We start from the raw sequence: 15240 nt of genomic DNA, 5'->3' as shown, positions 1-15240 counted from the left end.
CTAGCCAGCTGGAACGCTTCATCTGCCAACGCGCTGTTCCCCTTTGGCTAGCTTTCCATACCTGGAGAGGTGGAATCGCTACAGTGACCGGGGAAAGCACACACGTTCTCTGAATAGCTTTGTGCTAGCCAACTAGCCAACTAGACGATTAGCCCATGATTAGACTAATGCTAGCTAGCTTATGGCTACAACTGGGGATAGTAATGTGGGGCGGCAGTGTAGCCTAGTGGTTAGAGCGTTGGACTAGTAACCGGAAGGCTGCAAGTTCAAACCCCCGAGCTGACAAGGTACACATCTGTCGTACTGCCCCTGAACAGGCAGTTAACCCACTGTTCCTAGGCCGTCATTGAAAATAAGAATTTGTTCTTGCAAAGCTAACCTTGCTAGCCAGCTGGAAAGCAAGCTAGCCACTCCAACCACAGACTGTTATCCCTGCAAAGGGAAAACCGAGAGGCACCTCTGTGCTCCTAAAACCCTGCCTGGCGTGCAGCGGCTCATTTTCCATGCGCAGGTAAAATGGGAGTTCACTCAACCCCGAAGTGCCCTCCGTACCGCAGCTCATCCCCCGACTCTCGTTCAAGTAGCCGGGGCAGGAGGACACATTATCAGTCGCCACCAAGCACTGTCCCCAAACCACCGTGTGTTAACACTGCCCATATCAACAACAAGTATCTGTTGCATCCATGTGTCTTGGAGGACTCAGTGTAAATACAACATGCCACCTCCCAGAAGGCCCTCTGGCTCCACTAATACAACATGTCACCTCCCAGAAGGCCCTCTGGCTCCACTAATACAACATGTCACCTCCCAGAAGGCCCTCTGGCTCCACTAATACAACATGTCACCTCCCAGAAGGCCCTCTGGCTCCACTAATACAACATGTCACCTCCCAGAAGGCCCTCTGGCTCCACTAATACAACATGTCACCTCCCAGAAGGCTCTCTGGCTCCACTAATACAACATGTCACCTCCCAGAAGGCCCTCTGGCTCCACTAATACAACATGTCACCTCCCAGAAGGCCCTCTGGCTCCACTAATACAACATGTCACCTCCCAGAAGGCCCTCTGGCTCCACTAATACAACATGTCACCTCCCAGAAGGCCCTCTGGCTCCACTAATACAACATGTCACCTCCCAGAAGGCCCTCTGGCTCCACTAATACAACATGTCACCTCCCAGAAGGCCCTCTGGCTCCACTAATACAACATGTCACCTCCCAGAAGGCCCTCTGGCTCCACTAATACAACATGTCACCTCCCAGAAGGCCCTCTGGCTCCACTAATACAACATGTCACCTCCCAGAAGGCCCTCTGGCTCCACTAATACAACATGTCACCTCCCAGAAGGCCCTCTGGCTCCACTAATACAACATGTCACCTCCCAGAAGGCCCTCTGGCTCCACTAACAGACTAGCGGTTATCCTTGTCAACGGCTAACCACTGGATTGATACTGCAGGCTGTTATGTTGTGCTATAATGGAAAGGGTTTACCCCAGAGGGCTTGATGGCTCATTCCACCAGAGGTGTGGGTACCTCATGGGCACTGTCAAAGGCATCTGTTTGCGATTTCAGTATTTTGGGCTTTCCCTCATACGGTCCTCTGTCAGGCTACCCTGGCTTCGGAGTGCATGTCTATGATACGGAGGCTTTCTCTTTCCCACGGTGAGATATCGAAAACAACTTTTTGAAAGTGAACTGTTACTTGTGTAAGCCCGGTTCGCTGATGATGAGCGAGAGAGATCTCACCGCGTTTCCCGGCTTGCAAGAGGGAAAGGAGTAGAGGCTTGAGAATGATGAGAGGACAGGTCTCCGACAGATGTTGTGTGATTTGGTTGTCTTCGTGAGCGAATCCCACTGAGATGCAGTGCCTTCAGTGTTACGGCCTTAATTTAAAATAGATTACATGCGATTTGTCTCTGTCCTACACAAAATGTACAACTGAATAAACGTCTTGAGTCGATTAGTGTTCAACCCCTTGTGTTATGGCAAGTCTAGTGTTCAACCCCTTGTGTTATGGCAAGTCTAGTGTTCAACCCCTTGTGTTATGGCAAGTCTAGTGTTCAACCCCTTGTGTTATGGCAAGTCTAGTGTTCAACCCCTTGTGTTATGGCAAGTCTAGTGTTCAACCCCTTGTGTTATGGCAAGTCTAGTGTTCAACCCCTTGTGTTATGGTAAGTCTAAGTGTTCAACCCCTTGTGTTATGGCAAGTCTAGTGTTCAACCCCTTGTGTTATGGCAAGTCTAGTGTTCACCCCTTGTGTTATGGCAAGTCTAGTGTTCACCCCCTTGTGTTATGGCAAGTCTAGGTCATGATTATCAATGTCCTTACGTCACATAATAAGTTGCATGGACTGTGTATGCAATAGTGTTTTGAATGACTACCTCATCTCTGTACCTCACAAATACAAGTATCTAAGGTCCCTCGGTCAAGCAGCGCACTTCAAACAGAGATTCAACCACAGAGACCAGGGAGGTTTTTCAATGCCTCGTAAAGAAGGCTACCTGTTGGTAGATGGGTCAAAATAAAGAAATAATCTGACATTTGAATAACTCTTTGAGCATGGTGAAGTTATTAATTACACTTTGGATGGTGTATCAATACACCCAGTCACTAAAATGATACAGGCTTCCTTTTTAACTCAGTTGCCGGAGAGGAAGGAAACCCCTCAGTGATTTCAATGGTGATTTCAAAACAGTTAAGACCAAGACCTGAAAATGGTTGTCTGGCAATGATCAGCAACCCATTTGACAGAACATGAAGAAGAATGGGCCAAGACCTGAAAATGGTTGTCTGGCAATGATCAGCAACCCATTTGACAGAACATGAAGAAGAACGGGCCAAGACCTGAAAATGGTTGTCTGGCAATGATCAGCAACCCATTTGACAGAACATGAAGAAGAATGGACCAAGACCTGAAAATGGTTGTCTGGCAATGATCAGCAACCCATTTGACAGAACATGAAGAAGAACGGGTCAAGACCTGAAAATGGTTGTCTGGCAATGATCAGCAAGCAACCCATATGACAGAACATGAAGAAGAATGGGCCAAGACCTGAAAATGGTTGTCTGGCAATGATCAGCAACCCATTTGACAGAACATGAAGAAGAACGGACTAATGTTGCACAATCCAGGTGTGGAACGCTCTTAGATTTACCCAGAACTACTCACAGCAGTAATCACTGTCCACATGTATTGACTCAGGGGGTTGAAGACTTGTCTAGGGCAACATATATTAGTGATTAATTTTTACAGAAATGTTTTACAAATGTTCAAATGTTTCTTCCGCTTGGACATTTTCCAAAGTATTTTGTGGAAAAAGTCAAAGGGATGTGAATATTTTCTGACGGGCGCTGAATCTCTCACCAGAGAACCGAGGTGAAGTAACTTTGAGTTTTGGGTGCTTGTCTTGATTGTTGTTGCACAATGTTAAGTTGAATGACGGTCATCTGCCTGGAAATACTCTGCTATGTCATGTCGTGGAGTTACCACATGAAGGAATAACCAACTGACTGCGTGATATCTCTCTCCCTTCCCCAGAGTCATGGCACCATGTCTCTGAGCACCACTATCATCAGGGCCAGTCCCACCCCGCCAGTAGAAGGGGCTGATACCCAGAGTCCTACAGGTCAGGAGCTTCCTCCTCACCGCTCTACAGACGTCCTCTGTCCTCCTAGACAGTCCAAGAGCCCAGAGTCTCCTGACCACTCGAACGGTCCTCGTAGTGGCTCGGTAGACCTGAGGAGCGGTTCAGGTCTGGGCTTTACACGCAGCCAGAGTGAGTGTAACTATCACTGTGGGAACAATAGAGACTTCAACCAGCAGAAACGCCACTCCGAACCCAACTCGCACCTTCTCAACAAGTTGGATTCTGGCTACTCCAGCAACCTGAATATCCAGCAGCCCAGCGGTATGGGGGGCCAGGGGAACCAGCAGTGGTCTGGGGCCTCAGCCCAGGGGAGTGAGGTCTATCCTGGGGCCAGGACGGGCTTCGGCCTGCCTTCCTCCGAGGACCTGTGCTACATGCCCATCTCCAGCTTCAAGCCCCAGGGCTCCATGGTGGACCTGCCTCCAGGGGTCCCAAGCCTCCTGACGGGGCGCTCCCTCTTCAGCTCCCAGCTGGCACAGCAGAACCTGGGCTCGGATGGAGCTCTTCACCCTGGTCTCCCTCTGCCTGCTCCCTACCACCACATGGCAATAGTAGGGAACGGCCTGTATGGTCACGCTATGTCCTCACGGTTAGGACCCAACGTTGACCCCTCAGTCAGACACCTCCACAGCTCTGGGGGTCTGGGTGTCTCTGGGCCAGGTGGACCAGGAGGTCCCGGGGGTCTGTACCCCTGCTCTAACCCCCACCTCAAACCCTTGGACCCAGGACTGATGGAGGGGAACCCCTACAACCAGCACTGTGTAGCCTCGTGGTCTGACGGCAGCCTTCCTGAACCCACAGGTAAGTCTTCAATCAATTCTGGAATGTTCTCTTGAATCACTCGAGATAAGAGGGTGTGTTGCAGTAGGAAGAGTTCAAAACGGTTCATCTCACTCTTGTAAGCTTTGAGATAACCTCGGACCCCTCTCTCCCTCTCCAACCCTCCAGCCCAGGTCGTGATCCCTGAGGAGCTGAGGTTCCCCCATGCCTGCTGTGTGGGCATCTCCTCTCAGACCTCACTTGGCATCTTCAACCCCTCCGAGCGCTGGCAGCAGGTCTCCATCACCGTCACCAGTCTGGCCATCAACGGAGAGAAGGTGTCATTTTGTTTTCTAATACATTTGTAAAGAGGACAATGATTTAGAGAGAATTGTATGGTCTGAAATAGTGTCAACATGCTAGAGAATATTTTAAGCAAATTGAGAGCCAATAACTTGTCCCAGAAATGTAACCACTCCGAAGAACTAGGAACTGCTGTCGAACCGTAATCACCATTTCCTGTCCCACGTTGATAGAACTAGGAACTGCTGTCGAACCGTAATGACCATTTCCTGTCCCACGTTGATAGAACTAGGAACTGCTGTCGAACCATAATGACCATTTCCTGTCCCACCCAGGTTGATTCATTCCCGTACCAGTGGCTGATAGAACTAGGAACTGCTGTCGAACCGTAATGATCATTTCCTGTCCCACGTTGATAGAACTAGGAACTGCTGTCGAACCATAATGACCATTTCCTGTCCCACGTTGATAGAACTAGGAACTGCTGTCGAACCGTAATGACCATTTCCTGTCCCACGTTGATAGAACTAGGAACTGCTGTCGAACCGTAATGACCATTTCCTGTCCCACCCAGGTTGATTCATTCCCGTACCAGTGGTTGATAGTGAAGAACAAGACCATCATTGGCCCTAAGAGCACAGAGGAGCAGAAGGTGTTGTTCATCCCACCTCAGGCCGGGGTGTACCAAGCTGTCCTCAGTGTCTCCTCCTGGCCTGCCTCCGCTGAGGCCCAGGCTGTCGCCCGCGCCGAGGTGTTCGCCAAGAGGGTGGTCCTCGTCGCCATGGCAGAGAACCCTGCTCTGGAGGTAAGGGGGGGTGTGGCTGATCAGTTGTTGGCTTGAGTCCCAAGATTGACTAATGTCGATCTTTAGTTAGCTTTGAGTCCATGTCAGGACAGGAAGGACACCTACTACGTGGGCATACTTCCTGTTTGGTTTGTTTTACTTCTTATATTTCAGTGTTTTGATATAACAGTTGTGAAAAACCTCAAGGTTTCTGTTCTAGTTCGTTGATATCAGTTATTTTGTTTCTCCACTGTGTTCTGGGTGGTTTCTCCACTGTGTCCTGGGTGGTTTCTCCACTGTGTCCTGGGTGGTTTCTCCACTGTGTTCTGGGTGGTTTCTCCACTGTGTTCTGGGTGGTTTCTCCACTGTGTTCTGGGTGGTTTCTCCACTGTGTCCTGGGTGGTTTCTCCACTGTGTTCTGGGTGGTTTCTCCACTGTGTCCTGCGTGGTTTCTCCACTGTGTCCTGCGTGGTTTCTCCACTGTGTCCTGGGTGGTTTCTTCACTGTGTTCTGGGTGGTTTCTTCACTGTGTTCTGGGTGGTTTCTTCACTGTGTTCTGGGTGGTTTCTCCACTGTGTTCTGGGTGGTTTCTCCACTGTGTTCTGGGTGGTTTCTCCACTGTGTCCTGGGTGGTTTCTCCACTGTGTCCTGGGTGGTTTCTCCACTGTGTCCTGGGTGGTTTCTCCACTGTGTCCTGGGTGGTTTCTCCACTGTGTCCTGGGTGGTTTCTCCACTGTGTCCTGGGTGGTTTCTCCACTGTGTCCTGGGTGGTTTCTCCACTGTGTCCTGGGTGGTTTCTCCACTGTGTCCTGGGTGGTTTCTCCACTGTAACACACTGTGTCCTGGGTGGTTTCTCCACTGTGTCCTGGGTGGTTTCTCCACTGTGTTCTGGGTGGTTTCTCCACTATAACACACTGTGTCCTGGGTGGTTTCTCCTCTCCAGGTGGATGTGGGGAAGTGTGGCAGTCTGGACTTCGGAGACCTGGCAGGTGGCAGTGCCAAAGCTCTCCCTCTGAAGCTGCTGAACAGGACTCAGGCCACCGTACCTATTAGACTGGTTATCAGTGCTGTAAGACAATACAATGCACTACATTACCATACAATACAATGCTATGCAGTACATTACAATGCAGTACAGTACAATGCTATGCGCTACATTACCATGCAGTACAGTACATTACAACACAATACAGTACAATGCTATGTGCTACATTACCATGCAGTACAATACAGTACATTACAATGCAGTACAGTACATTACAACACAATACAGTACAATGCTATGTGCTACATTACCATGCAGTACAATACAGTACATTACAATGCAGTACAGTACATTACAACACAATACAGTACAATGCTATGCGCTACATTACCATGCAGTACAATACAATGCAGTACAGTACATTACAACACAATACAGTACAATGCTATATGCTACATTACCATGCAGTACAATACAGTACATTACAATGCAGTACAGTACATTACAACACAATACAGTACAATGCTATATGCTACATTACCATGCAGTACAATACAGTACATTACAATGCAGTACAGTACATTACAACACAATACAGTACAATGCTATGTGCTACATTACCATGCAGTACAATACAGTACATTACAATGCAGTACAGTACATTACAACACAATACAGTACAATGCTATGTGCTACATTACCATGCAGTACAATACAGTACATTACAATGCAGTACAGTACATTACAACACAATACAGTACAATGCTATGCGCTACATTACCATGCAGTACAATGCTATGTGCTACATTACTATGCAGTACATTACGATGCAATACACTACAGTGCAGTACGATGCTATGCAGTGCAGTGCAGTACAATGCTATGCAGTACAGTGCTATGCAGTACAGTGCAGTACGATGCTGTGCAGTACGATGCTGTGCAGTACGATGCTGTGCAGTACAGTGCAGTACGATGCTGTGCAGTACAGTGCAGTACGATGCTGTGCAGTACAGTGCAGTACGATGCTGTGCAGTACAGTGCAGTACGATGCTGTGCAGTACAGTGCAGTACGATGCTGTGCTGTACAGTGCAGTACGATGCTGTACAATGCAGTACGATGCTGTGCAGTACAGTGCAGTACAGTGCAGTACGATGCTGTACAATGCAGTACGATGCTGTGCAGTACAGTGCAGTACGATGCTGTGCAGTACGATGCTGTGCAGTACAGTGCAGTACGATGCTGTGCATGTCGATGCTGTGCAGTACAGTGCAGTACGATGCTGTGCAGTGCAGTACGATGCTGTGCAGTGCAGTACGATGCTGTGCAGTGCAGTACGATGCTGTGCAGTACAGTGCAGTACGATGCTGTGCAGTACAGTGCAGTACGATGCTGTGCAGTACAGTGCAGTACGATGCTGTGCAGTACAGTGCAGTACGATGCTGTACAGTGCAGTACGATGCTGTGCAGTGCAGTACGATGCTATGCAGTGCAGTACGATGCTGTGCAGTACAGTGCAGTACGATGCTGTACAGTGCAGTACGATGCTGTACAGTGCAGTACGATGCTGTACAGTACAGTGCAGTACGATGTACAAGCCCTCTTTGATAGATATCGTCTTTTGTGATGTCGTATTTCTAGAACGCCACGGCCTGGCGCTGCTTCACCTTCTCCAAGAGTCCCGTTGCCATGACAGCCGAGGGCCTGCTGCAGGCGGGAACTCTGACATCACTGGCCGCTCCGTCCGTCATGAACCACGTGATGCACTCCAGCTACGGAGAGGTGAGGGACCCCTGGAGGGACCTAGTCTCAGTGACTTGTTACTTCAGTAGCCGAGTAGTTTGAGGGATGTTTTGGTAATGTTGTTTTGTGTTTCAGAATCCAGAGAGCTTCATGGTTTGGGTCCACTTCCTCGCTCCACAGAAGTACCAGTCCTGTTCAGGTATGACCACCTGTCCTGGCTCCATGAATATTAATACACGAAGATGCCATTCAGCCACCAATCACAGCTGATGTTTGTCCTGTGATGTCTAATGTCATACAGGTGATCTAGGTCCAGCTGATGACTACAGTGATGTCATACAGGTGGTCTAGGTCCAGCTGATGACTACAGTGATGTCATACAGGTGATCTAGGTCCAGTTGATGACTACAGTGATGTCATACAGGTGATCTAGGTCCAGCTGATGACTACAGTGATGTCATACAGGTGATCTAGGTCCAGCTGATGACTACAGTGATGTCATACAGGTGATCTAGGTCCAGCTGATGACTACAGTGATGTCATACAGGTGATCTAGGTCCAGCTGATGACTACAGTGATGTCATACAGGTGATCTAGGTCCAGCTGATGACTACAGTGATGTCATACAGGTGGTCTAGGTCCAGCTGATGACTACAGTGATGTCATACAGGTGGTCTAGGTCCAGCTGATGACTACAGTGATGTCATACAGGTGATCTAGGTCCAGCTGATGACTACAGTGATGTCATACAGGTGGTCTAGGTCCAGCTCATGACTACAGTGATGTCATACAGGTGATCTAGGTCCAGCTGATGACTACCGTGATGTCATACAGGTGGTCTAGGTCCAGCTGATGACTACAGTGATGTCATACAGGTGGTCTAGGTCCAGCTGATGACTACAGTGATGTCATACAGGTGGTCTAGGTCCAGCTGATGACTACAGTGATGTCATACAGGTGGTCTAGGTCCAGCTGATGACTACAGTGATGTCATACAGGTGGTCTAGGTCCAGCTGATGACTACAGTGATGTCATACAGGTGGTCTAGGTCCAGCTGATGAGTTTAGTGATGTCATACAGGTGGTCTAGGTCCAGCGGATGAGTACAGTGATGTCATACAGGTGGTCTAGGTCCAGCTGATGACTACAGTGATGTCATACAGGTGGTCTAGGTCCAGCTGATGACTACAGTGATCTCATACAGGTGATCTAGGTCCAGCTGATGACTACAGTGATGTCATACAGGTGATCTAGGTCCAGTTGATGAGTACAGTGATGTCATACAGGTGATCTAGGTCCAGCGGATGAGTACAGTGATGTCATACAGGTGATCTAGGTCCAGTTGATGAGTATAGTGATGTCATACAGGTGATCTAGGTCCAGCGGATGAGTACAGTGATGTCATACAGGTGATCTAGGTCCAGTTGATGAGTATAGTGATGTCATACAGGTGATCTAGGTCCAGCGGATGACTACAGTGATGTCATACAGGTGGTCTAGGTCCAGCTGATGACTACAGTGATGTCATACAGGTGATCTAGGTCCAGCGGATGAGTACAGTGATGTCATACAGGTGGTCTAGGTCCAGCTGATGAGTACAGTGATGTCATACAGGTGATCTAGGTCCAGCGGATGACTTCAGTGATGTCATACAGGTGGTCTAGGTCCAGCTGATGGCTACAGTGATGTCATACAGGTGTTCTATGTCCAGCTGATGACTACAGTGATGTCATACAGGTGTTCTAGGTCCAGCTGATGACTACAGTGATGTCATACAGGTGATCTAGGTCCAGCTGATGACTACAGTGATGTCATACAGGTGATCTAGGTCCAGCTGATGACTACAGTGATGTCATACAGGTGATCTAGGTCCAGTTGATGAGTACAGTGATGTCATACAGGTGATCTAGGTCCAGCGGATGAGTACAGTGCGCGGGTGGACATCGAGGTGGACTGTCCAGGCCCCAGTCATGTGATCAGGAGCGTCCCTCTCCGAGCCAGGTCTGGAACAGCCAGAGTACACGCCCCTAAAGACCTGCAGGTAGGAACTGACCCGCAGCACTGCTGACATGAGACTGGTCTTTATATTCAGGGTTTCACTGGGAAACCAGTGTGTTGTATTGCCTTAATGACACATTCCGTATCAGAGTTAGGGTTGACCTTTTGTGTGATGTTGATATTTCTGTCATTCTTTCCTCATATAATTTTTTTTTTGGGGGGGGGGGCAGAATGTTAACCTCTCGGCAGTGTTGGGTCAGTCCAGCACGCAGACTCTGCCTCTGAAGAACGCAGGCAACATTGATGTTCAGCTGAAACTCAAGGTATTCTGTCCCTTTTACTTCCCTGTTTGATCTGTGGTTTGGATAAGCCTGAGGGATGTGGTTTGGATAAGCCTGGGGGATGTGGTTTGGATAAGCCTGGGGGATGTGGTTTGGATAAGCCTGGGGGATGTGGTTTGGATAAGCCTGGGGGATGTGGTTTGGATAAGCCTGGGGGATGTGGTTTGGATAAGCCTGGGGGATGTGGTTTGGATAAGCCTGGGGGATGTGGTTTGGATAAGCCTGGGGGATGTGGTTTGGATAAGCCTGTGGTTTGGATAAGCCTGGGGGATGTGGTTTGGATAAGCCTGGGGATGTGGTTTGGATAAGCCTGGGGATGTGGTTTGGATAAGCCTGGGGGATGTGGTTTGGATAAGCCTGGGGGATGTGGTTTGGATAAGCCTGGGGGATGTGGTTTGGATAAGCCTGGGGGATGTGGTTTGGATGTGGTTTGGATAAGCCTGGGGGTGTGGATAAGCCTGGGGGATGTGGTTTGGATAAGCCTGGGGGATGTGGTTTTCTGTGGTTTGATAAGCCTGGGGGATGGGTGGTTTTTGGATAAGCCTGATGTGTTGTGGTTTGGATATGCCTGGGGGATGGGTGGTGCTGTTGTGGTTGATAAGCCTGGGGGATGTGTTGTGGTTGATATGATGTCCTGGGTGGTGCTGACTGTTGGTTTGGATAAGCCTGGGGGATGTGTTGTGGTTTGGTGCTGATGTGTTGTGGTTTGGATAAGCCTGGGGGATGTGTTGTGGTTTGGATAAGCCTGGGGGATGTGTTGTGGTTTGGATAAGCCTGGGGGATGGTTGTGGTTTGGATAAGCCTGGGGGATGGTGCTGACTGTTTGGATAAGCCTGGGGGATGTGACCTGGGGGATGGTGGATGCTGATGTGGTTGGATAAGCCTGGGGGATGGGTTTGGTGCTGACTGTTGGTTTGGATAAGCCTGGGGGATGTGTTGTGGTTTGGATAAGCCTGGGGGATGTGTCGTGGTTTGGATAAGCCTGGGGGATGTGTTGTGGTTTGGATAAGATGTCCTGGGTTTGGTGCTGATGTGGTTTGGATAAGCCTGGGGGATGTGGTTTGGATGGGGGATGTTGGTTTGATAAGCCTGGGGGATGTGTTGTGGTTTGGATAAGCCTGGGGGTGCTGACTGTTGGATATGACCTGGGGGATGTGACTGTGGTTGGATAAGCCTGACCTCCTGGGTGGTGCTGACTGTTGGTATATGACCTCCTGGGTGGTGCTGACTGTTGGTTGATATGACCTCCTGGGTGGTGCTGACTGTTGGTTGATAACCCTGGGTGGTGCTGACTGTGTGGTTGATATGACCTCCTGGGTGGTGCTGACTGTTGGTATGACCTCCTGGGTGGTGCTGACTGTGGTTTGGATATGACCTCCTGGGTGGTGCTGACTGTTGACTGTTGGATATGACCTCCAGGGTGGTGCTGACTGTTGTTGATATGACCTCCTGGGTGGTGCTGACTGTTGGTTGATATGACCTCCTGGGTGGTGCTGACTGTTGGTGCTGACTATGACCTCCTGGGTGGTGCTGACTGTTGGTTTGGATATGACCTCCTGGGTGGTGCTGACTGTTGGTATGACCTCCTGGGTGGTGCTGACTGTTGGTTTGGATGACCTCCTGGGTGGTGCTGACTGTTGGTTGATATGACCTCCTGGGGGTGCTGACTGTTGGTTGATATGACCTCCTGGGGGTGCTGACTGTTGGTTGATATGACCTCCTGGGGGTGCTGACTGTTGGTTGATATGACCTCCTGGGGGTGCTGACTGTTGGTTGATATGACCTCCTGGGGGTGCTGACTGTTGTTGGATGATGATGACCTCCTGGGTGGTGCTGACTGTTGGTTGATATGACCTCCAGGGTGGTGCTGACTGTTGGTATGACCTCCAGGGTGGTGCTGACTGTTGGTTGATATGACCTCCTGGGTGGTGCTGACTGTTGGTTGATAAGAACTCCTCTCCTGTGTGGTGCTGACTGTTGAAATGACCTCCTGGGTGGTGCTGACTGTTGGTATGACCTCCTGGGTGGTGCTGACTGTTGGTATGACCTCCTGGGTGGTGCTGACTGTTGGTATGACCTCCTGGGTGGTGCTGACTGTTGGTATGACCTCCTGGGTGGTGCTGACTGTTGGTATGACCTCCTGGGTGGTGCTGACTGTTGGTATGACCTCCTGGGTGGTGCTGACTGTTGATATGACCTCCTGGGTGGTGCTGACTGTTGGTATGACCTCCTGGGTGGTGCTGACTGTTGGTATGACCTCCTGGGTGGTGCTGACTGTTGGTATGACCTCCTGGGTGGTGCTGACTGTTGGTATGACCTCCTGTGTGGTGCTGACTGTTGATATGACCTCCTGTGTGGTGCTGACTGTTGGTATGACCTCCTGTGTGGTGCTGACTGTTGGTATGACCTCCTGTGTGGTGCTGACTGTTGGTATGACCTCCTGGGTGGTGCTGACTGTTGGTATGACCTCCTGGGTGGTGCTGACTGTTGGTATGACCTCCTGGGTGGTGCTGACTGTTGATATGACCTCCTGGGTGGTGCTGACTGTTGGTATGACCTCCTGGGTGGTGCTGACTGTTGGTATGACCTCCTGTGTGGTGCTGACTGTTGATATGACCTCCTGTGTGGTGCTTGTCTACAGAACAGCGGTGGTGATGGTTGTTTCTCTGTGAGTCCTGTTGACCTGTGTCTGCGTGCCGGGGAGGAGCAAGGCATTGTGGTCTCGTTCACCTCTCAGGGCGGCAGGAAGAACCAAGAGAGGTACTTTTTGTTATTTTTTAATTTTTTACACACTTCAGAGTTCTGAGCATCTAGCCTTGTATAAAGCCTTCTACATTACTCAGTGTTGTGAACATCTAGCCTTGTAGAAAGCCTTCTACGTTACTCAGTGTTGTGAACATCTAGCCTTGTAGAAAGCCTTCTACGTTACTCAGTGTTGTGAACATCTAGCCTTGTAGAAAGCCTTCTACATTACTCAGTGTTGTGAACATCTAGCCTTGTAGAAAGCCTTCTACGTTACTCAGTGTTGTGAACATCTAGCCTTGTAGAAAGCCTTCTACATTACTCAGTGTTGTGAACATCTAGCCTTGTAGAAAGCCTTCTTCGTTACTCAGTGTTGTGAACATCTAGCCTTGTAGAAAGCCTTCTACATTACTCAGTGTTGTGAACATCTAGCCTTGTAGAAAGCCTTCTACGTTACTCAGTGTTGTGAACATCTAGCCTTGTAGAAAGCCTTCTACGTTACTCAGTGTTGTGAACATCTAGCCTTGTAGAAAGCCTTCTTCTGTGAACATCTAGCCTTGTAGAAAGCCTTCTACTACTCAGTGTTGTGACTCAGTGTTGTGAACATCTAGCCTTGTAGAAAGCCTTCTACATTACTCAGTGTTGTGAACATCTAGCCTTGTAGAAAGCCTTCTACATTACTCAGTGTTGTGAACATCTAGCCTTGTAGAAAGCCTTCTACATTACTCAGTGTTGTGAACATCTAGCCTTGTAGAAAGCCTTCTACATTACTCAGTGTTGTGAACATCTAGCCTTGTAGAAAGCCTTCTACATTACTCAGTGCTCTGAACATCTAGCCTTGTAGAAAGCCTTCTACATTACTCAGTGTTGTGAACATCTAGCCTTGTAGAAAGCCTTCTACATTACTCAGTGTTGTGAACATCTAGCCTTGTAGAAAGCCTTCTACGTTACTCAGTGTTGTGAACATCTAGCCTTGTAGAAAGCCTTCTACATTACTCAGTGTTGTGAACATCTTTCCTTGTAAAAGCCTTCTACATTACTCAGTTCTGAACATCTAGCCTTGTCCTTCTACATTACTCAGTGTTGTGAACATCTAGCCTTGTAGAAAGCCTTCTACATTACTCAGTGTTGTGAACATCTAGCCTTGTCTAGAAAGCCTTCTACATTACTCAGTGTTGTGAACATCTCCCTTGGTGGCCTTCTTTGTTACCTGTTCTGAACATCTAGCCTTGTAGAAAGCCTTTCTGATGTTTCTCTGTGTTGTGAACATCTAGTGTTCTGACCATCCTGTTGCTGCAGTGTTGTGAACTCTAGCCTTGTAGAAAGCCTGGTTCTGGGTGGTTGTTCTGTTTCCTTGTGCCTTCCATGTACTTCAGTTCTGATGTTTCTCTGTGCTTGAAAGCCAGTGTTCTGACCATCCTGGTGCTGAACATCTGGTCCTCAGTAGAAAGCCTTCTGGGTTACTGTTCTGTTTCTTGTGTTTCCATGATACTTCCTGTTCTGATGTTTCTCTGTGTTGTGAACATCTAGTGTTCTGAAAGCCATCCTGGTGCTGCAGTTCTGAACCTCTAGGTCCTTGTAGTTGTTCTGTTTCCTTGTGTTTCCATCTAGCCTTGTGTTCTGATGTTTCTCTGTGCTTGTACTTCAGAGTGTTCTGATCCTGGTGCTGCTCTAGGATCCATGTCCGAGCCTTTCTGGGTGGTTGTTCTGTTTCCTTGTGTTTTCATGATACTTCCTGTTCTGATGTTTCTCTGTGCTTGACCCTCCAGTGTTCTGACCATCCTGGTGCTGCCGTCTGGTCCTCAGTACGAGGTGGTTCTGGGTGGTTGTTCTGTTTCCTTGTGTTTTCATGATACTTCCTGTTCTGATGTTTCTCTGTGCTTGACCCTCCAGTGTTCTGACCATCCTGGTGCTGCCGTCTGGTCCTCAGTACGAGGTGGT

The 15240-nt window shown here is 49.0% G+C and overlaps 1 protein-coding gene across 1 annotated transcript in view; it reads left to right on the top strand.

Moving 5' to 3' along the window:
- The window catches only part of LOC118381276 (centrosomal protein of 192 kDa-like), a gene marked incomplete at its 5' end in the record, with an annotated part of 102791 nt that overhangs the window by 46885 nt on the left and 40666 nt on the right, over positions 1 to 15240 (top strand). Inside the window, 10 exon segments of the mRNA XM_052511407.1 lie at positions 3539 to 4448; positions 4596 to 4744; positions 5284 to 5514; positions 6437 to 6562; positions 8118 to 8258; positions 8355 to 8418; positions 10120 to 10259; positions 10447 to 10539; positions 13199 to 13317; positions 15069 to 15240. The exon segment at positions 15069 to 15240 is cut by the window's right edge and continues 35 nt beyond it. Of these exon segments, the coding sequence (XP_052367367.1) occupies positions 3539 to 4448; positions 4596 to 4744; positions 5284 to 5514; positions 6437 to 6562; positions 8118 to 8258; positions 8355 to 8418; positions 10120 to 10259; positions 10447 to 10539; positions 13199 to 13317; positions 15069 to 15240 (2145 nt within the window).

This window comes from Oncorhynchus keta, unplaced genomic scaffold, assembly GCF_023373465.1.
Source record: "Oncorhynchus keta strain PuntledgeMale-10-30-2019 unplaced genomic scaffold, Oket_V2 Un_contig_677_pilon_pilon, whole genome shotgun sequence".
Taxonomy (NCBI): Eukaryota; Metazoa; Chordata; class Actinopteri; order Salmoniformes; family Salmonidae; genus Oncorhynchus; species Oncorhynchus keta.
Note: the sequence above shows the minus strand (reverse complement) of the source record. Positions and strands in the feature narration are given on the sequence as shown.